General features: G+C 42.9%; 1 protein-coding gene and 1 pseudogene across 7 annotated transcripts in view; both read left to right on the forward strand.

Moving 5' to 3' along the window:
* The window catches only part of SH3RF2 (SH3 domain containing ring finger 2), a 126177-nt gene that overhangs the window by 46364 nt on the left and 58313 nt on the right, over nucleotides 1–21500 (forward strand). For all 7 annotated transcript variants that reach the window (XM_059417833.1, XM_059417834.1, XM_059417835.1 and 4 more), the window contains exons 3-5: nucleotides 5853–6122; nucleotides 9923–10018; nucleotides 16133–16456. In XM_059417833.1, coding sequence (XP_059273816.1) covers nucleotides 5853–6122; nucleotides 9923–10018; nucleotides 16133–16456 — 690 coding nt within the window. The remainder of the gene's footprint in view (nucleotides 1–5852; nucleotides 6123–9922; nucleotides 10019–16132; nucleotides 16457–21500) is intronic.
* On the forward strand, nucleotides 4973–5400 carry LOC132028631 (ATP synthase F(0) complex subunit C2, mitochondrial-like; annotated as a pseudogene).

Genomic DNA, 21500 nt, shown 5'->3' on the forward strand with positions numbered 1-21500 from the left:
ATATATCAAACCTCAGAGAACATTCCAGTTAGCTCTGTAGGAGGCAGTTGACTGCACTGCACAAAGCACTATGTGAGGGGCAGTTGGGTCCCCTGGCTAACCCGGGCCACAAACCCCTGTGTGTGTGGTATGACTGGAGTGAATGACAGGCCTATCAGAAAATGGAGAGAAAACATGTGGTTTGTCAGAGAGGGAACGCTTGCCAGAAGTTCACTACAAACGTTCATTACTACAAAATGCTATTGCTGCTAATGTCTCTGCATGACCTCATTCCCATGTCTCTTGCATTATCCCTTCATCAAAAGCATGGCCCTTGTGGCTTTCAGACCCTACTGTGGTGACAAATGAATAGACATAGAAGTCTTGAGCCTTCTGAATTATAGAAAAGGAAAGCTCTTTAGGCACATACAGGCTTTCATTGGATTCTCTGGCTTTCAGAAAAACACCAGGAAAAAGAGTTTGGGAATGACCCAGCTTTGAGACCTCCACACCCACTTTATCCCCATTCCCCCCTCACACGTACACCTATAGAGACAGAAAACAATTGTGAGTGATAAAAGCTGTTGCTAACAATGTCACGGGTGATAGGTGATGTGGAACTCAGAGTCATTTTCCCCTGAGAGAACAGTTGAGAACCAGATAGAATCAACCAGCTGAGTCTCTTCAGGTGCTTAACTTTTATGTGAGGGCCCTGGAGTTCAATAATTCATGCTAATGCTTCCAGCAGCAAGCAAATTGCATTCACACTCTATTCACATTTTGATTTTGAAACAGAGCCCCAAATGAGTTTTATGATGGAAAAACATACATGGTGACTTCAGCTGGATAAAAGAGAATGAGGGTGAGCGGAGCACCAGGCCTCGAGGTCAAGTCAGAAGAGCCAAGTCAGTCTCGGGGATGCCACACATTGGCTGTGTGACCTTGCATGATAACGTTGAACATCTCAGAACTTTTGTTTCTTCCTCAATACAACGGAGTGATGCCACCTGCTTTAGAGGATGTTGAGATCATATGAATGGCATAATATATAGAAATTGAAGTAAAGCTATAATGGGAGACAAATTTCTGTGGCCCATCAGTACCACAATAAATGTTAATTGCCTTCCTCTCTTCAGATTCTCTCCCCCTCACTCTGCACCTGACCCTGCCCAGCTCAGTTTACAACAGGAAGCCAGTGGTTCCTGTAAGTATGAATGTAGAGCTGAGAATACCAGGGCAGACTGAAGAGAAAGAAGGTGTTAAAAGTGGATTGACCGTATGCTTCCACAATACTTAGCTCTACTGAGGGGAGATGGAAGAAAGACAAAGATGGTCAAGCACTTAGTACTGTCTCAGGGTTTCAGAGTTCATGCATCTACACAGAGATTTAAGTACTGTACGCATTTTCGGTTTTAATATACTTGCTTAGTAGTCATTAAAACACCCTGCCACTTGCACTGGAATGTCTTCCAGAAAAGAGAGAAAAAAGGGAGATTAGCCATTCACAAAGCCTACAGTGAAACTCCATTGCTCCCATTTTAGTTAGAATAAGACCAGGGGCATCAAACTTGGATGCTAAGGGAGCTTGGTAAAAATACAACCAAGAGATTCTGGTCAAAGAGGTTTAGAGATGAGGTCCAGGAATCTGCATTTTGGACATCTCCAAGGATTCTGCTATAGGTCAACCACAGACTTGAATTTGAAAAACACTGGCTGAGTGTTTAAGAGCTTCAGCTCCTCAGGATAGACAAATCCCACCTCAAATTCTAAACCCGCCACAGTCTACTTTCAGTTTTCTAATCACAGTTTGTCATGAGATTAAATAAGATCTATTGTGGAGTACCTAGCACAATGCCTGACATATGGGAAGGAACACTCACTAATACTAGCTATTGATACTATCATTATTATGCAAAGTTAAGGGGGCTTTAGTGTTTTTCTTTCCTTAATTTTTTTTCATTCTTCCTTCCTTTTACAAATGCAAAGTAACCATGCCTTAGGCAAGATGGATATTTATTTAGGTTCCAGACAAAAGTCTAGAAGTCAAAGTAGTCCAGGAATTGTCTGGCAGCTCTACAATCCAGACTACTTCCTTCCCTCTTTCCCTGTGACCTTCATCCTCATTGTTCAATATGGCAGCTAAAACTCCAGCAATCATGTCTGCATTCCACATAAGCAAAATGCAGGAAAGGAAAGAGAAAATCAGTCTCTCCGGAACGACATGTCCTAAAAGTTGCTTATACCCCACTAGCCAAAAACTTAGCTGCCTGGGGGAGGCACAATTCCAAATGTGACAAGTGTTCTGCTTGGCCATGTAACCCCCCAAAAATGTGATTTATATTACAATGGAAAACTGGAAGGAGAGGGGACAACTATTAAACTAGGAGTTTAACATATTCAGGCCATTCTTCAGCTTCTACTTGATAACTTGATTATTTCTCAGATAAGAAACTTCTCCAAGAAGGTAGTTGCATAGTTAGCTGATGATCCTACTCAGTTTGGCTTATTTTCTTCCTAAATTGCTTCCATATCTTTCACTTCTCATTCCCCAGTTTCATTCATTTTCTTTCTACTGTCCACTTTTTTTCAAAAATTTTAAAGTAGTTTTGCACACCCAACTTGGGGCTCAAACTCATGCCCCAGAGATCAAGAGTTGGATGGTTTACTGACTGAGCTAGCCAAGCACTCCCCTACTGTCCAATTTTAATAGACAATATAATTATTTCATTGTAGAAGAGTTAGAAAATATGGCTAAGCACTTAAGGAAGCCATTTTTTTAATATTCAAAAGTATCAACACCTAGCAATAACCACTCTGAAAATGCTGATATAGGGGTGCCTGGGTAGCTCAGAGGGTTAAAGCCTCTGCCTTTTGCTTAGGTCGTGATGGGATCAAGCCCCACATCGGGCTCTCTGCTCAGTAGGGAGTCTGCTCCCTCTCCCTCTGCCTGCCTCTCTGCCTACTTGTGATCTCTGTCAAATAAATAAATAAAATCTTTAAAAAAAAATGCTGATATAGCCATCCCAGGTAAAAATATACATAGGTATTTACAATGAAAGCCTAGTTTTTATTTATAACAAAAACAACTGTTTTTAACCTCTTCTATTATACTTAGTACATATCATGAGTAATTGTCAATGTTATTAATTATAGATCCACATCATCAATTTTAATGGCTACAGGGTTTTCCATAATTTATTCAACCAATTCCATTTATAATATCCACAGCACTGTGCTAAACCTTCTAGTGCACACGTCTTCACTCATTTGTCCACTAGTTTCCCAAGGATGAGCTGCGTTCCTGTTGGTTTTCTATCTCCCTGGGCTCTCCTTACTGTGTCCAGGGTCTAGCGGGAAAAAAAACACTGCTCTAACATCCCATCAGCAAGGGACTGCTCAGGTCTTGTCTCTACCTCTGAAATGCTTGAAATTCCTTTTCAAATGAACATTGCAGACTCAGAAGGTTCCCGGAGAACTGAAATACTGCCTGCTTACATCCCCTTATGAATAGCAAGATTGCCCCTGAGAGAGGGGGCTACTTTCCCCCACTGCTGAGGGAAGCACAAAATACAATACAATCCCAGGTATCATGAAGGGCTAATAAACTTAAGTTACTAGAACTTACAGTCTGGGGTGCCTGGGTGGCTCAGTACGTTAAAGCCTCTGCCTCCGGCTCAGGTAATGATCTCAGAGTCCTGGGATCAAGCCCCACATCAGACTGTCTGCTCAGCAGGGAGCTGCTTCCCCCCGCCCCCCCCCCCCCCGCCCGCCCCCCTGCCCATTTGTGATCTCTGTCAAATAAATAAATAAAATCCTAAAAAAAAAAAAAAAAAGAACTTGCAGTCTGCCACTCCTGACTTCAAGCAAAACCATGGCTGTTTCTGCGTGTAGAAACCAGTTCCAATTAGAAAAAAAAAAAAATGCACTTTACTGAAACAATTATTTAGAGAGACAACTAACAAATGACAGTTCTTTAGCTGATTTTTTTAAAAAGCAATGATTGATTTCTGACTAATTCTTTGTCTCAGTGCTTCCTAATGATCCAAACACTCTAATAACATTTACACTTTTTGGAGGAGGCTGAAGACAAATTATGTTGCATCACTGCCATATAGCACTTTCTTTTTTTTTTTTAATTACCTTACTTAACCCACTGAGCCACCCAGGCGCCCCTTTAATTACCTTACTTATATATATATTTTTTATTTTAGTAACCTCTACACACAATGTGGGCTTGAACTCAGAACCCCGGGATCAAGAGTTGCATGGTCCTCCAACTGAGCCATCCAGATGCCCCTCCTATAGTACTTTGTATTTTCAGGGACTTTTCACCTCAATTTACTTCCCATCAACACTGAGGAATAGGTAGAACTGATATCATTAGCCTTTCCTTATTATAGCCATCCTGTAAGAGATGCCATTTAATGGGCCCGTACTATGTATCAAGCAATATGCTAAATGCATTATAAATATTTAGGGCACCTGGGTGGCTCAGTTGGTTAAACATCTGCCTTCGGCTCATGTCATAATCCCAGGGTCCTGAGATCAAGCCCTGCATCAGGCTCCCCGCTCATCAGAGAGCTTGCTTCTTCCTCTCCCTCTGCCCCCCGCTCCCTGCTGGTGTTCTCTACTTCTCTCTTTCTCTCTCAAATAAATAAAGTCTTTAGAAAATGCATTATAAATATCTAGTCTTCATGACTACCCTAATGAAGTACATATTCTGCTATTACGCCATTTTATAAATAGATATGATTTATGACAGATTAAATGACGTGACTGTGGTCACATGAAAGGAAAGAGGTAGAGCCAGAATTCCCAATCAGTATTCAGGCCCCAAAAAGAGTCACTGACTCACTCAAATCCACACAGTTGTGGAAGTCCAAAATCCTGTTCCCTGCATTGTGATTAATAACAGGGGCTCTGGCCCCCGCCCCTCTCTGTCTTCTCTGCGCTGGGAGCAGCTCTTCTGCCAACAGCCCCTCATCCCCTGAAAATGTACACTGCTACAAAGTTCATCTCCACCCACTTCTTGGTAAGGAGCACCGCTCAGCGTTGAGCTGGTCACTAGCTACAGTGGTGCTAAAACCCCTGGAGACACTTATAAGACCCTCAGCAGCTTGACAGCCCCACGTCCCCTGACCTCACTCATTCCTAGCCACAGCTTCCCAACCAGCGCCATTGCAAGTGACATCAACACAGCAGCCAAGTTCATTGGGGCTGGGGCTGCCATGGTGGGGGGGGGGGGGGCTGGCGCTGGAGCTGACTTTGGGACTCTTTGGGAGCCTCATCATTGCTTATGGCAGGAATCCCTCTCTGAAGCAACAGCTCTTCTCCTGTGCTATTCTGGGCTATTATGCTCTCTCGGAGGCCATAGGGCTCTTTTGCCTGCTGGTGGCCTTTCTCATCCTCCTCACCATGTGAAGGAGCTGTCTCCACCTCCCTTAGGTTTTCCTCCAGTGTATCATCTGCCCTATATGTTCCTTTCCCTATACCTCCCCAGGCAGCCTGCAGAAAGTGGTTGACTCAGGGTTTGACAGAGGGACGACAAATAAACATAGTATTAATAAGAAAAAAAGAAAAGAAAAGAAAAGAAAAAAGAACAGGGACTCTGAAATCCTGTAGCCTGAGGTCAGACCCTGTATCTTTGCTTTCCCAGCTGGGTCACCATAGGCAAGGTACTAACCTCCTCTGTGCCTCAGTGGCCCTACTTAGAAGAGGAGGTAATAAGAATGTCTATCTCAAAGGTTCAAGAAGATGATCCACATCCAGCACTTAGCACATGGGAAGTGCTCCGTGGTCAGTTTTACTGTTATTCCTTCTGTCCCCCTTGCCTGTGAGCTAAGGATACATTTCATTGGTCTGTGCCACTGCAGGTGCCACGAGCAAAGGCCTTATGTAACTACCGAGGGCAGAATCCTGGTGACCTGAAGTTTAATAAGGGAGATGTCATCCTTCTCCGGAGGCAGCTGGATGAGAAATGGTACCAGGGGGAGATCAATGGAGTCAGCGGGATCTTCCCAGCCGGCTCCGTGGAAGTCATCAAGCAGCTGCCCCAGCCACCCCCACTCTGCCGAGCTCTCTACAACTTTGACCTACGAGACAAAGACAGGAGTGAGAACCAGGACTGCCTGACCTTCCTCAAGGTAAGATTCTGGGCACCCATGGAGATCATGAAAGACTACAGAGAGACTGTGGCAGAACCTGGAGTTGTATAATACTTGCTGATTTTAAAAAAGTATACATATTTTCACATGCATGTTTATATGTAGATATGTGTGCACATGTATATAGTGTGTGTGTGTGTGTGTGTGTTTGTGATTCAAAACTAAATGGAAGTTGCCAGAGAAATTAAATGAGAATTTGATGGAAATCCTTAAGCCTTACCTCTTGCAATGACGAAAGTAAGTATTCACTCATTCACTCATTCTATAGTCATTCTTTTTTTTTATTTTAAAGATTTTATTTGACAGAGATCACAAGTAGGCAGAGAGGCAGGCAGAGAGAGAGAGAGGAGGAAGCAGGCTCCCCACTGAGCAGAGAGCCCGATGCGGGGGGCTTGATCCCAGGACCCTGGGATCATGACCTGAGCCGAAGGCAGAGGCTTTAACCCACTGAGCCACTCAGGCGCCCCATCATTCATCCTATAGTCATTCTTGAGTACTTCTTTGCAGGCACTGGGGATGCAGTATGAAAAAGTCACAGTTCCTGCCTGAGGGCAGACTAGGGGGAGAGACAGATAAGCGGACAAAAATTTACAAATACATTTTGACAATGTGCTGGGCAAAATACAGCTCTTACCTCTTTATGTTTCTGTAAGGCATTCTTGGTGGCCAACTTCTGAGGCTCTCATTTCACTCTTTACAACATTCTATTTTATTATAAACATTGTATTCAAAGCCCTCCAAACACACAGTAAGATAATCATACCTTTATATATGAATAACCTCTTACAAGATAATATTTTCCAAGCACATTAATTACCCTAATATTTTCTTGCCTCTTTTTTTTTTTAATTCCTCATATAATATGAGGTGAGGATAATTCCTCACCGTGTGCAAGTAACAACACTTTTACTAAAGTCTGGACTACTTTAATTCTCTGAATTCTGTATTTATTGTTCCTTAAACATTTAAATTCCCTCAGAGAGGCCAAAGTTGGGGTGATTTTCACTCTTTGCTGCTTGCAATAAGTGCATCAAGTACTAGAAGTGGCTCTGGTACAGTAGCTCAGGAAAGGTCTTCTATTTTGTAAAAGATTTTTATTCCACCACCATCAGAAATGAGATTTATTTCACATTGCCTCAAGCTAGATAACATCACTGTCCTCCATATTTTGAAATATTGATCATTATTGTCTTGGCACCTCAGAGTGAGTCCCTTAAGGAAGGTCATTCCATGACCCAAACTGCAATGTCTGTGCTTCAGTGACACTTAGAGGAAGGGCAGTTTAATCCCAGAGATATTTACTGAGTATTTACTTTGTGCCAGGCATTAAGCACTGAGCTCTGGAGACACCACTGGAAGAAGGCAGAGGCAGGAGTCATTATTTATGTTTTTGCCGCTCTCTGGGAATTTGCAAAATTTGTAAAAACTTAACTCCACCTGCCCATTCATTCACTGAGCCCACCCATGTGCCAAGCTGCCCACTGGGGATGAAATGATGTACCATTGTCCCTACCTCACAGAGCTGGCAGACTAGTGGAAGGAACAGACAGATGAATGGGAAATTATGACAAAGGAAACAGAAGAGAGGATTTGATCTTCTGGAAGCTTTGGAAGGCTGCGACTACGCTAGGAAATTTCATGGTCTTCCTAAACTCAGCAAGTCCAAATTAAACCCAAGATCTTCCCTCACAAAAGTGCTCTTGTCCTAGTGTTTTCTATCTCAGTAGATTGTACAATTTTTTAAAATAAATTTTATTTATTTATTTACAGGGAGAGAGAGAGAGAGCACACATAGGCAGAGCAGCAGGTAGAGGGAAAGGGCGGGCTTCCTGCTGAGCAAGGAGCCCAACATGGGGCTCAATCCCAGGACCCCAGGATCCCAGGATCATGACCTGAGCCAAAGGCAGTTACCAACCAACTGAGCCACCCAGATGCCCCTAGATTGTACAGTTTACTCACACATTCACTTATTCATGCATGGACAATTCATTGAGAAATATTTACTGAATGATTACTAAATGGGAACCACGGTATTGGGTGCTGGGGACACAGAAATGAGCAGAGCAGACAGAGGCCCTGAACACATGGAGTTTCTCGTCTGTTGGGGTAGACAAGCCTTAAAAATGTTATAACCTATAAATGTGTCATTGTAAATTGTGATGGGGTAGAGAAAGCTAAGAAAAGGTATAATGCAATAAGGAACTCAGATTTGGATTTATCTAAATTCCTGAGAGACATGAATCCGAACTTGAGAGCGACTGGTGGATAGATATTCAGATTTGGACTGACGAACAGGTATGGAAGTGGAAAGGCATTCCTGATATGGTATACAGTGAAAAATCAGTGTGTCCTCTAGGACTTCTTTTGTATGAAATATAAGGCTAGGCAAATGAATGTATACATAGGCATATACTAGGAGTCAGAACAGTGGGTACCGCTTGCTAGATGATGGGTAAGGGCACAAAGGAGGCTTGTGGGTGCTGGAAATGTTCTGTATCTCTTGATCCGGATGGGGTTTCATGAATATAATGGGTGTTAACATTCATCAACCTTTACATCCAAACTTTATGAACTTTATTGTATGTGTGTTTGTTTCCAGCAGAGTTTTTAGGAATCAGTGTATTTATATGTATATATGTTTTATCTTCATAGAGAAGAATCTGGGGTGGGGGGGGTGTTAACAATGGCTGTATCTATATTGTGGTAGAATTACTTGTTTTGTTTACTATGTTTTCTCATATCTCTAGAAATCTACATGTAATCTTTTTTTTTTTTTTTTAAGATTTTTAAATTTTTGACAGAGAGAGATCACAAGCAGGCAGAGAGGCAGGCAGAGGGAAAAGAGGAAGCAGGCTTTCCACCAAGTAGAAAGCCCGACATGGGGCTCAATTCTAGGACCCTGAGATCATGACCTGAGCTGAAGGCAAAGGCTTAACCCACTGAGCCACCCAGGTGTCCCTACATGTAATCTTTTATAATAAGAAAGTTTTGAATAAAAAAGCCACCTTAACATTTGATACATTAAAAATTGAATGGGGCACCTGGCTGGCTCAATCCATGGAACATGCAACTCTTAATCTCAGGGTTGTGAACCTGAGCCCTATGTTGGATGTAAACATTACTTAAAAATAAAAAAATTGGGACGCCTGGGTGGCTCAGTTGGTTAAGCAGCTGCCTTCAGCTCAGGTCATGATCCCAGTGTCCTGGGATCGAGTCCCACATTGGGCTCCTTGCTCGGCAGGGAGCCTGCTTCTCCCTCTGCCTCTGCCTGCCATTCTGTCTACCTGTGCTCACTCTCTCTCCCTCTCTCTCTCTCTGACAAATAAATAAAATCTTAAAAAAAATAAAATAAAATAAAAAATAAAAATAAATAAAAAAATTTTTCTAAAGTTCAATAGGTTCTGAAAAGTCTTCAAAATTAGAATGAAATTTATTCTTCCTTTTGCTAAGCTAAAAAACTATCTCCCTATGGCTCCCATATTGATTTTTGCATCAGATTAATATAAACTAAAGCCCAGATTCTGCTGGTGATTGAAATTTAGAAACATTTCCAAATTTCCTTTTGGATTCCACTGGTCCTCCAAATTATTTCTACTTCTCTTGCAGTCTTGGTGATTCAAATGCTGCCCTTTATAAAGGAAGATTTTATCAATAAATTATGAAAGAGTTACATTTCTTACACTTGACACCATCTGGGATTCCACGCTAGTCTCCAGTGAAAGCTTTCACCATCTGAAAACCAAAAGCAGATGCTGACCTTGAGACTTTGTCTCTTTCAGGATGATATCATCACTATGATCAGCCGAGTGGATGAGAACTGGGCAGAAGGCAAGTTAGGAGATCAAGTGGGCATCTTCCCAATCTTGTTCGTAGAGGTACGTGAATATCAAGTCTGCATCAGATGCACACTCACCAAAATACACACGTGCCACAGGGATGCCTGACAAAAATGGCTTTTTGACAGGAGGCTTATTCTAGAAGTTAACTAAGGTCTCCAAAGAAAAGATGCCAGAAGGTACCACCCAGTTCTGGGGACTTTTTATTCTGCTGATAGGAGTATAAATTATGTGATTTCTCATGCTCACACTCAAATAAACCTGTATCAGTAACATTAAAACCTCCATCTCCTTTGATTCAGCAATTCCACATCTGAGAATTTATTGTAAAGAAACGTTCAAACAAGTGTGCAAAGGTAGAAGTACAGAGTATTCACCACAGCCTTGTGTGTAATGGTGAAAAGACAGAAATCATCTAAGTATCTGGCAATAAGGATTTCATTGTTAAAAATTATGGTGATGAAAAGATAAATACCCATGAAAAATAATGTTAAAGAAGAATATTCAATATCATTAAGTATTTGGTATTATGGAAAGAGGCTTATGATTTCTTGGTAAGTAAACTAAGTTTAATGGGTATGGAGTTTAGGAGATCAGAAAGTCCTGAAGATCTGTTTCACAACAATATGAATTATATTCAACACTACTGAATCATATACTTTAAAACGGTTATTAGAAAAATAAAAAAAATAATTAATAAAAGTTATTAGGGTAAATTTATGTCATGTGCTTTTTATCACAATAAATAAATGGAACTGTATGAAACTAGGTTTATAAATATGTGTGTGTGTATATAAATAGAGGACTGAAAGAATATGTACTAAAATATTAACACTGGTGATCACGAGATAGTGAAATTCTAGATAATTTTCCTATTCTTCTGTAATTTGTATCCTATAAATCTTCTGATAGGATCATATTGATATATTCTTTCTGGGCTTTTTAAAGCTACTTTAAAAAGAAAACAAAGGGGCGCCTGGGTGGCTCAGTGGGTTGAGCCGCTGCCTTCAGCTCGGGTCATGATCCCAGGGTCCTGGGATGGAGTCCCGCATCGGGCTCTCTGCTCGGCAGGGAGTCTGCTTCCTCCTCTCTCTCTCTCTGCCTGCCTCTCTGCCTACTTGTAATCTCTCTCTGTCAAATGAATAAATAAAATCTTTAAAAAAAAAAAAAGAAAACAAAGGAAGAGCACATGCTAGACTCCGTCCACCTGCTTCTCAAATATAATACTGTAACCTGGAGTTCCTAACTTCTGTGTCCTCCAGCCTCACCCTGGCTTGAGGCAGGTCATTACAAATTTAAAAGAGGTTCCATTGTTTAAATGCATTAACTGGATGCTTACCAGGCACAAAGCATTAAAAGTAAGCAGTGGGGAGCTACAAATGCAGTAAGAGGCATGCTTTCCACCCTCTAGGAAGGTTGGGTGAAAACAGACAAAGGCATAATTGAGGATACAGGCGACCAGTTCTTTCATTCTTAAGAGCCAAAACAGGTTCTGAAGCAAATGGTGTGCCCAGAACACTATCCAGCTTGCAAGATTCTCCACAACTCTTTCCACTCAGTTAATATCGAAGGGATGAAAAATGGAGGGGAAGGAAAGAGGATGAGTCCCGAGAGGCTGGTCTTCTAGTAAACAATATTCTCATTATCAGTGCTTTTCCTCTTGCTGAGGCACACACACCCAATTCTCTCCACCTGTTCAAATCTCACTCGGGTTACAAGGCTCAACTAGAAGCTTGGCTTCTTCCATAAAATTTCACCACTAACTGACCACTCAGTTGTCTCTGTCTTCTCTAAATACCTAATGGCTGTGTTCCTTATACTGCACAGGCTAGACTAACACAGAACAAGTACTATGTAAAAAAAAAATTAGCTAGTTCCCCTAGCCCCATCTGTCTTCAAGGTAGCTGAGAAGTACCTGGGAGCACAAGGACTGTCTAGTAAATATCATGATCTCTGCTGTATCATAAAAAGTTTGGACTTGATCCAGAAGTCAGTAGACACCATGGAAAGATTTTAAGGGACCCAGGAAGTCTATCAGACGTGGGTTTATTAAAGACTGTTCTTCTGGCTACAGTGGGAAGAATAATTTGAAGAGGAGAGCAGAAAAAGCAGAAATACCAGTTAGGAGGCCAGTGTGTGCATGGCCCAGTTACAAGACGACAGTGGGTTGGACCAGGAGATGGGAAATAAATGGATGGATTCAAACACCGCTTAGGAGGTAGATCCACAGGACTTGAATGTTGAGGGAAGTGAGAAACAGGACAGAAGAACTGGTCAAGAATGCGTGCCTCACTTTCTGCTTTGTATCTGCTTAGGTTAGCAGTGGAGGCATTTGCTGGGTCAAGTAGCATTTGCTAAAGAGGGACAGTTAATAGTTAACATGGGGAGACAGTGGTTAAGTCTCCAAGGACAGAGATCAGCTATAGTTAATACCTAGCTGGATACATAAGAGATGGCTCAATTTTTGCATTTTAGAGTTTGCACGGTCCCCTGCATTATTTCAAGATGCTTCTCCATAGCTCTGGGTGGGGGAAAGGACCATTGGCTTTATTACCCATCTCTGATATCCTTTTTTCCAAAACTTCTACGTTTAATGATTATTCATTTGGACATTCTCCCCACTACTTCACCTCTAAAATTAGCGATTACAAGAACCCTCAAGATTATCATCAAACTAGCCTTTGCTTCATTTGTTCTCCTAATTGCGAGGAGGGGAAAAGGATAATCAAGTGGTTGCTCTAATCTGGGAATCTGATTTTCAAAAATTACTTGAAATCTTAATTGAGCTTTTTAAAGCAGTACTTAAATTTTGACTCCAGTCATTTCATTAAGACTAGCACTTGCTGAGAACTCTTTAAGTAAGTTTTGAATTACTAGCGCCAAGCAAAGCAATAGGAAAGAAGGAAAGCTTTCTTCTAAGAGTGACATGGGTTTTTGGGGGGTTGTTGTTGTTGTTGTTGTTTTCTGCACAAACAGGATTTTTCTTGTTAATGTATCATTTGATTTATTGAAGAGCACCTGGATAAAAAGGTGGTAAAACAAATGCTGAGCTTAGACCCATTCCTGTCAGGACTTCTCCAGTGAGCCCTGCCTGGGTTATGTGAACCTTGCTCAGCCCAATGAACCTCAAGGATATTGTTTCAAATGAGTGGATACAAATTTAAGAGCTGTGCAGTCCTCCCTCAACTGAGCTATTAATCATGTTGGCAGAGCAGAGGGCAGACCAAGAGTCACACTGAGCCCTTTGTCAATGTTTCTGATGAAAACAATGAAGGTGTTGCTCACCTGAGGACAGAACAATTAGGTAGAGGGGAAAAAAAAAAAAAAAAAAAAGAAAGAAAAATAATCAGCCTATTTCATTGTACCTGTGAATGACCATAAAGAACTTTACTCATTCAACTCAGAGAATATATATTGTCCTCTTACCGGGTGAACAATGGAGGGATCGGGATCGGTGCTCTAGGAAACGTAAGACCTTGTCCCCTCTTCCAGACTGCCGTCAGAGCTTGCCTAGACGATTTCCAGAACTTCCTAGCTGGTCTCCCTACTTATGGGCTGGCACTTCCAAATAACATCCAGAATGAGCTTTTATGTGTTTCTTTTTATTTGCATACGGTAGAATTTACTCTTTTTGGTGTCCACTTCTACAAATTTTGGTAAATACGTACACCACCATCAAGATAATAGAGTAGTCTCAACACCTCCCCCCAAAATAAAACAGCATGCAGACTCTCTGTAGCCAGCCTCTTCCCTGACTCCCAACTGCTGGCAGTGCTGATCTCATTCCTGCTCCTGTAATTTCCCTTTTCCAGAATGTCCTATCAGTGGAATCATACGGAATGTAACCTCTGAGTCTGGCTTCTTTCACTTAGCACAGAGCATTCTGGACTCATCCGTGTTGTTAGGTGGATCCGCAGCTTGTCCCTCTCTATTGACGAGCCATGATCTACTGTATGGATGTGCCAGGGTTTGTTTGTCCGTGCACCAGTTCAAAGACAATGCAGTTATTTCCAGTTATTAGCAGCTATGAGTAAAGTACTATAAACATTTGCATACCAATTTCTGAGTGAGCCTAAGTTTTCATGGCTCTTCAGTAATTACGTGGGAGTGGGCTGGCTGGGTCAGATGCTAAGTGTGGGTTTAACTTGGTTAAGAAACTGCCAAACCGTAGCATGAGCTTTTAAAAGCATTAATCAGATCATGTCATTCCTCTATCTAATCCTGCCAGAGGCTTCCTATTACACTTAGAATAAACTTGAGCCTCCTAGGACCTCTGGGACCCAGCCCTTGCCTGTCTCTTTGACTACCTGCTCCTCACTCGCTCTGTTCCAACTTTCGTTTCTTTCCTGACTTTTTCTCAAATAGACTGTTTTTTACCTCCTTAGGATCTTTCCATTAGGATATGATCCCTCTGTCTGGAATATTCTTACCCCATATTCACATGGCTAGTTCCTTCGTGTCATCTGTGTCCTGGTTAAATGTCATCTCCTCAGTGGGATTTCCTTGACACCCCCCCACACTCTCTATCACTCCAAAGCCTGCCTGCCTGCCTTTCTTTCTTTCTTTCTTTTTTTTTTTTTTTTAAGATTTTATTTATATATCGAAGGGAGAATCAGGCTCCCCATGGAGCAAGGAGCCTGATGCGGGACTCGATCCTAGGACACTGGGACCATGACCTGAGCCGAAGGCAACCACTTAACCAATCGAGCCACCTAGGCATCCCACAAAGCTCTTACTTCTATCTGATATTCTCTTGTTTTGTTGTTTACTGGCTGTGCCATTTATAGATCACCCCTTCTTGTCCACAGCTCTCTCATCTGTAAAGTAAACATAATAATGCCACTTCCCTACCTGATGATTTTCTCTTTCACAATATTACAAGCTTCTTGAGGTAGGAACTACCTCCTCTTTAAAATTTTCGTTATTGGTGGGACACCTGGGTGACTCAGTCAGCCAAGTGGCTGCCTTTGGCTTGGATCACGATCCCAGCATCCTGGGATCAAGTCCCACATTGGGCTCCTTGCTCATCGGGAAGCCTGCTTCTCCCACTGCCTCTGCCTGCCTATGCTCCCTCTCTCTCCCTCTCTCTCTGACCAAAAATTTAAAAAAAAAAAAAAAAAAGAAAGAAATCTTTAAAATTTTCGATATTGGCTATTTTAGTCCTTTGCCCATTGTCATAAGAAGTTCTTAAATGGGCAAATTCCCTTTTACTTTTATAGTTGAATCTCTACATTAGAATGAGACTTGTGGCTTTGGAGGGCAATTTGGTCAGCATATTTCAGCCTTCCGAAGGAACTGAGCTCAAAATACAGCACAGTTGGTGGTTGTCCCAGAGCTAGGACTAGATTGCAAGAGCTGGCTTTTTTATTTTCAGGAATTTTGCTAGCTACTTATAAACCACTGATAGATATTTATACCATAGAAATTAGTAAACTCTACAAAATAGGGCTCATTCTTTTCTTTTTCTTTCCTCTTCTCTTTTCCTGATTTACCAGCTTATCATGGACTAAGACGTATGGAATAGGAAAGAATGGTGGGGAGATGAAAGTGTTCAAAGGAAGTAGTGAAAGCTGGTCTTAGCTTAAAGATTCAAAGTTCCGGACAGATTGACATTCTGGTGCAGATGCTTCTCAAATATATAAACCTGAGCAACTTTCACATACACATGATTGCACAGACACTCACTGTGTACATCTGGGGAGTAGAGTAGAGATGGACTGCCCTCAGGTAGCTACCAGTCAGGGTGTAGGGGGTGGGAATGGAAGGGAAGTGATTGCAGGGCAGTGTGTAAAGTGCCCCAGTGGGAAAGCACAGGGGCCGCAGCCCACCCAGGGGCGTTCGGGAGAGGCTCAAAGAGGAAAAGGGTGTGCCTGGGAGAAATGGGAGAAGGAAGACTGCTCCCAGTCGGCGAAGAGTATCATGGCTTATTTTTAACTCCCACAGACCACAATAAAGAATAAAAGCAATACGTGCTTTGCAAGGGAGTCGTCAGGGTGTACTGATACAGCAGAGTAACTGGGACATATCGCTAAAAGATGGAAGTTGACCAAAGATGACTGTGGCATCTGAACTCGTGTCAGACTAACCTGGGTAGGACTTAGCTGCTCACACTAGATCAGGAAGCTAACTTGTTATGGACTTCTGTGTTTCCAGCCCAACCTCACTGCAAGACACCTCCTAGAGAAGAACAAAGGCCGGCAGTCAGCCCGCACAAAGAGCCTGTCCCTGGTGCCCTCATCCTCCCGAGGCAAAGCAGCCAACACACCCACCCTGCGAAGGGGCCCTGGGTCCAGGAGGAAGGGGCCTGGGCAGTTCTCCATCACAACAGCCTTGAACACTCTCAACAGGATGGTTCATTCTCCCTCGGGGCGCCATATGGTGGAGATCAGCACCCCAGTGCTCATCAGCTCCAGCAACCCCTCTGTGATCACCCAGCACATGGAGAAAGCAGACCTTCCTCCCAGCTCTGTGGGGCAGGTAGGAAACACACCATTGGAATCAGGGTATATTGGTATTAGGCGGGTCACGCACACCGTTTCACAAGCAATACTGGATATTTAGTACCTGACGAGCATCCATAATGCATTAATAGTAACTACTGCCGTGTGTATTACATGTCAGAGCTGCAGACGTGTGACCTCCTGTTGTCCTTGAAACGGCCTTTTGAGTTAGGTGTCATTACTGTTATCCCCAATTTACAGGTGGGAAAACTGAGGCCAAGAGGAGTCAAACAACTTGCCAGATCCTCACAGATACTTTGCTTTCCCATACCAAAAGCCACAACATGGTTCCTGTCCCTTAAAGAACTTCCCTCCAAAAAAATGGCACCCGTTTTCCCGAAAGGGTTTTGGCATCACGGTTAGAGATTGACTTTTCTGTCCTGTGGCATCATATGGAAAGGAAGGAAAAGAGAAAGGGAAACTGTGGGTTACTAGGTGTTTTCAGGACTGGCTACATAATCCACAGGGCCCAGTGCAAAGTGAAAACAAGATAATACGTGCAAAGTGCTTAGCACAATGCCTGGCACGTTACGAAACACCCGATGAGCACTAGCTCTTCCTACTATTATTACTAAGCCCAAACACTGAATTGCCAACTGAAGGGAGTGGAGAGTGTGGCAACCCAGAAGCAGAAGTACTTTTAACAGCATGTGGCTATTTAGGTTGAAGGGTACTTGGAAAGATGAAGGACTGGAGGTAGGAGGCAAGGTAATTAAGAACAACTACATGTTGGGGATTCTGCGGAAAACACTCTTTGGAACGATGCAGGTGGCAACTTGAAAGGACAAACTTCAACTTGCACTGATGTGTTTTTTTGAAGCTGTAAATCTTGTTTTAAAACATGAATCTCTACCTTGGGATTAAAGGACTTAATTGGACTCTAATCCCTTTTTAACAAGACGAGGAGGAGGAGAAAGTCAAGGGCTTCTCAAAGACCCGTGTGCTGGTCTGAAACAAAAACAATCTCTGTGACATTTTCTGTCGTACACCACTGTCTGGATCTCGAAGAGGCTGACTGCTCATGTGCTTCCGCCCACCGGCTGCGCGACATACACTCACTCACAGACACACACATACACGCACACACATGCACACAGACACACACACACGTACATCTTCCCCTCCACGTACTCTCTCCTGACTTAAAGAAGCAAAAAGTTCCCTTCCTACACACACATTCCAGATGCTTTTTTACAAGTACACACATGCTTTGTGCCCAAAGTTCTTCCTCCACCACAGATACACACATGTGCACACCCGCACGCACGCGCACACACACACACACTAAAATGAGGGGCCCAGTGACTTATAATTAAGCCAAAGACTAACTGAATTTTTCTGAAACCATTTTTTATAGAGAGAGCTGGATATAGAAAGTACAGCCCACACTCAGTAGATACAAGCAAGCTCACTCAGCTCTTAAGTTGGTTTCCCAAAAGATTGAGCCCAGAGTCACTTTTCATGTGCCTTTATAATTCTTCTTTCCAGTCATTTGCCTCATCTACAGAGAGGTTGGACCAGAGTGGAGAATCCTAGTAGGATTGAAAATAAATAGTATCCCCCCCACAAAAAAAAGTTTTAATAAAAAAGATAAAATAAATAGTATTTTTTTTCTAGTTTTCACAGACGGTGAGACTTCCAAAGTTGGGCATTTGCATATGCTAGTCCCAGGGAATCTATGCACAGTATCGATAGCCTTTCTCATTTCAGATGGCTGTGGATTGTAAGTATTTCTACATGTTTGCCCCGGTGTTGTCAAAAATACTCTTAAAAGACTTCACTTAATAAGCTACATCTAAAGAAGGGTAAAAAAATTTGAGCAAATGACAAGTTCTTTTGCTTTTTTCTCTAAATCCTTCCAAGCTTTCCTCTCTACCTTCCCCATTGCACCACCCTGCACAGTGCCTAGTCCCTAGTAAGCACTCCAAATCAAGGAATCAAGACATTGGAGTTAAAAATCTGGGCCGATGCTAGTGACAGATCCTCAGACAGGGAAGACTGGAAGAGGACTGGTTTTAGAAAGCTCAGACAGGTCAGTGTAACTCTTTCAACCAATAAACATCTGTTGGGTGCTTACATTTTGCTAGTAACCATAGTGAGTACTGGGGATTCTACTACCAAAACAACAAGAACAGCAGCAATATTCTTGGCCACTTACTGAGACTAATATGATTGATGGATGGGAGAAATAGGATGATATCCTCTGACAGCAAAGTCTTTTATTTGCTGCTGGTCTCCTAAGTCCTGCTCTCTATCCTAAAAGGTGATAAGAGCCTTTGTAGGGGAGATACTATCAACACTTTACAGCAAGGTAATTAAGTCCTCCCTCCCAAATGATATGGTCACAGTCCATGTAATTAGTAAACAGTGAGAGTCTGGATTAACCCTAGAATTGTCTGATTCTCGAACATACACTCTTGTCACTACACTATGCCATCAACAGAGAAGTCATCAGGCAACGCTATTAGGATGTTAGTGTAGTTCAGCTTGGATGTCTGTAGCCTCCCTCCGCTCAGACCCTTCACCAGACTTCCCTTAGACTCCCAGGCCCTCCAGCATTGTCTTCCCCACCCACCACATTCTCCAGTAAAGAATTTGCCTTGAGTCTTTCACACCTAATTGTTTTCACTTACTATCACTTTGTTCCTTTATGAATTATCAACTGTGTGCAACCATCACATAGGCTGCTGTAGGCACCACTAGTAAGCCCTTGCTGTCCAGGAACTCCCAATCTAGTGGGGACACAAAAAATGAATGACTGACTATAGTGGGGTTAGGGCTTCCTGACATGGGACAAGAGCCTCCTGGCACCGACATTGGCTTTAGCAGTTCAGAGACGCAGAGTTAATAACACAGACCTACAGAGCGAGAAAGCTGTTCCCTTTCCAATTTTCCCCAAACCCCTGGATGATATTAGGAAGCTCCCAGTTTGGTGCAGACGTTTGCTAATAATCTGCCTCTGGAAGAAGGAAAGAGCATGGCCTGAGGACCAGGGCTTGAGGCAAAGCTATTGCCCATCTCTGAACTGAATAACACTGAACATTTTTCTCATATTGTCTGATGGGTAATCTTCCATATGTGGTAAGTGCTACTGGTTTTATGTTCACAGAAGTGTATGAAAACAGAGGCCAGAGCAAGGAATTTTGTTTTCCTGTTGTTGTTGTGTCTTCTCACCTGTGGGAAACCACTTGACACGTTTGGCTAGAAGGTCAGGAAATGACCTCATAGATGAACTTTGCACTAAATACAGCTATCCTTGAAAACAATTCAGGATTAGACCTGAAGAGGCTGAGTGGGTTCTCTGGGAAACTGTGATGGAGGAGGTTAAGTGGGGGATTGGAACCCATGGAGTTGGCCTTTGGGAGAGTTCTGAAGATGATCTCTAAGTCTGCAATGAGAAGGGATGCCTTAGAAAGAGAAAGTCAACTGCACCAGATGCCAGTTAGGAAGAAATCCTTCAGCAGTGGAAGCCAGTGGAAGCCAGGCCCACCCTAGAGATTCTGCAATTCACTTGTTCACGATGTGGAGGCTGCTTGCCCCGTTTCTCCCGCACTCACAGAACAATGAAGCACTCTTCTTTTCTGGTCCTTCAGTACACCCTCCATGTCCTTCCCTGCCCCACACCCCACTACCTGTCCCCCACCCCCTCTCCTTCAGCCTGCCACTCTTTCTGTACACATATCCCGGTTAGTGGAGCTGCTGGACAACTAGAAAGCCTGCCATCATTCCAGAGTTTTCTCCTTCCCTCACCTCTTACATCCAGTCAGTCAGCAAGCTCCTTTTGCCACCTGAGTAGTTGCATAACTTCTGTCCATTCCATCCCAGTGCCTTTGTCCGGGTCCGCAGCTCTTGCCTAGACCATCGCTTCAGCCTCCACCCTGGTGTCCCAGACGTCAGGCTCAGTCACCACACCTCACCCCACCCACCCCTTCACCCCCACCCATTCTTCCAGTCACGGCCTCTATCACAACTTCTTGAAAACCCAAATCCATTTCAGCCATTTTTCTTACCCAAACTGCCCGTCGGTCCCTTCAGACCACAGAAGAAGTAATTAATACCTGCCGCTTATTGAGTGGCCACTAAACGCCAGAAACCATAATGATGATTTGCAGACATGCTGACTTGCCCCACAGCTGTTTAGAGTAGGCACTGGTATGCCCATTTTATCAAATAGGAAAACGTGGGGGACAGAAAGATGAAGTAACTTGCCTCAAGTCTCAAAGTGAGAAACAGAGCCAGGATTTGAGGGCAGACCTGTGCTCTCTCCCCTAAATAAGTTAAGGCATTCTAGAGCCTCCATGATCTGGCTACAGTCCCCCTTCCAGCACTCCCAGACCCCCATACCCACGACGTACACACACACACACCCACATGCAAATGTATGCATGTGCATGCACAGACACACACACCAGCGTGCACACACACAAAATTTGTAGTGATTTACTTGACACTTTGAAGCACAGTACGTATACCCCAGGCCACCTCTCTGCTTTTTGTCCTTATACCCAGCATAATGCCTGCATTTTTACAGGCAAAGAACAAATGTTTGTTGATTAAATTAAAGGCTATTTCTCTAGGAATTTATTTTTGGTGCATTCACCTGTTACAATCATATCCACATCCCAAAGGCCCTTACGCATTACCATTTCCTTCAAGAAGTTCTTGCCAGTTCTCCTGGCAGAATTAATATCTCCCCGGTGTTCACAGCATTTTGTTTATACTCGAGTTATAACTTGCTTGGCACTGTCAATACCACACATACATCTTATCACCATGCTCACCAAGAATGCATACTTCTTCAGGGCGGGGATGGTGTTTTGTTCATTTATGTTACTGTTGACTTTCCAAACCCCAGTAAAGGTTTCTAATAACACATTTTGCTGCAAGAATTAAAAACAAAGTCAGAGACCTCTGACTTTTTAAAATAATTACCAGTCCCTGTCCCTTCTTCTGATTACCCAGAAAACAGAAGAGATAAGACAGAGAAGAAAACGGCAGGGCGCTGAAGTCAGGGTAGGAAT

The sequence above is a fragment of the Mustela nigripes genome, chromosome 12, assembly GCF_022355385.1.
Source record: "Mustela nigripes isolate SB6536 chromosome 12, MUSNIG.SB6536, whole genome shotgun sequence".
Taxonomy (NCBI): Eukaryota; Metazoa; Chordata; class Mammalia; order Carnivora; family Mustelidae; genus Mustela; species Mustela nigripes.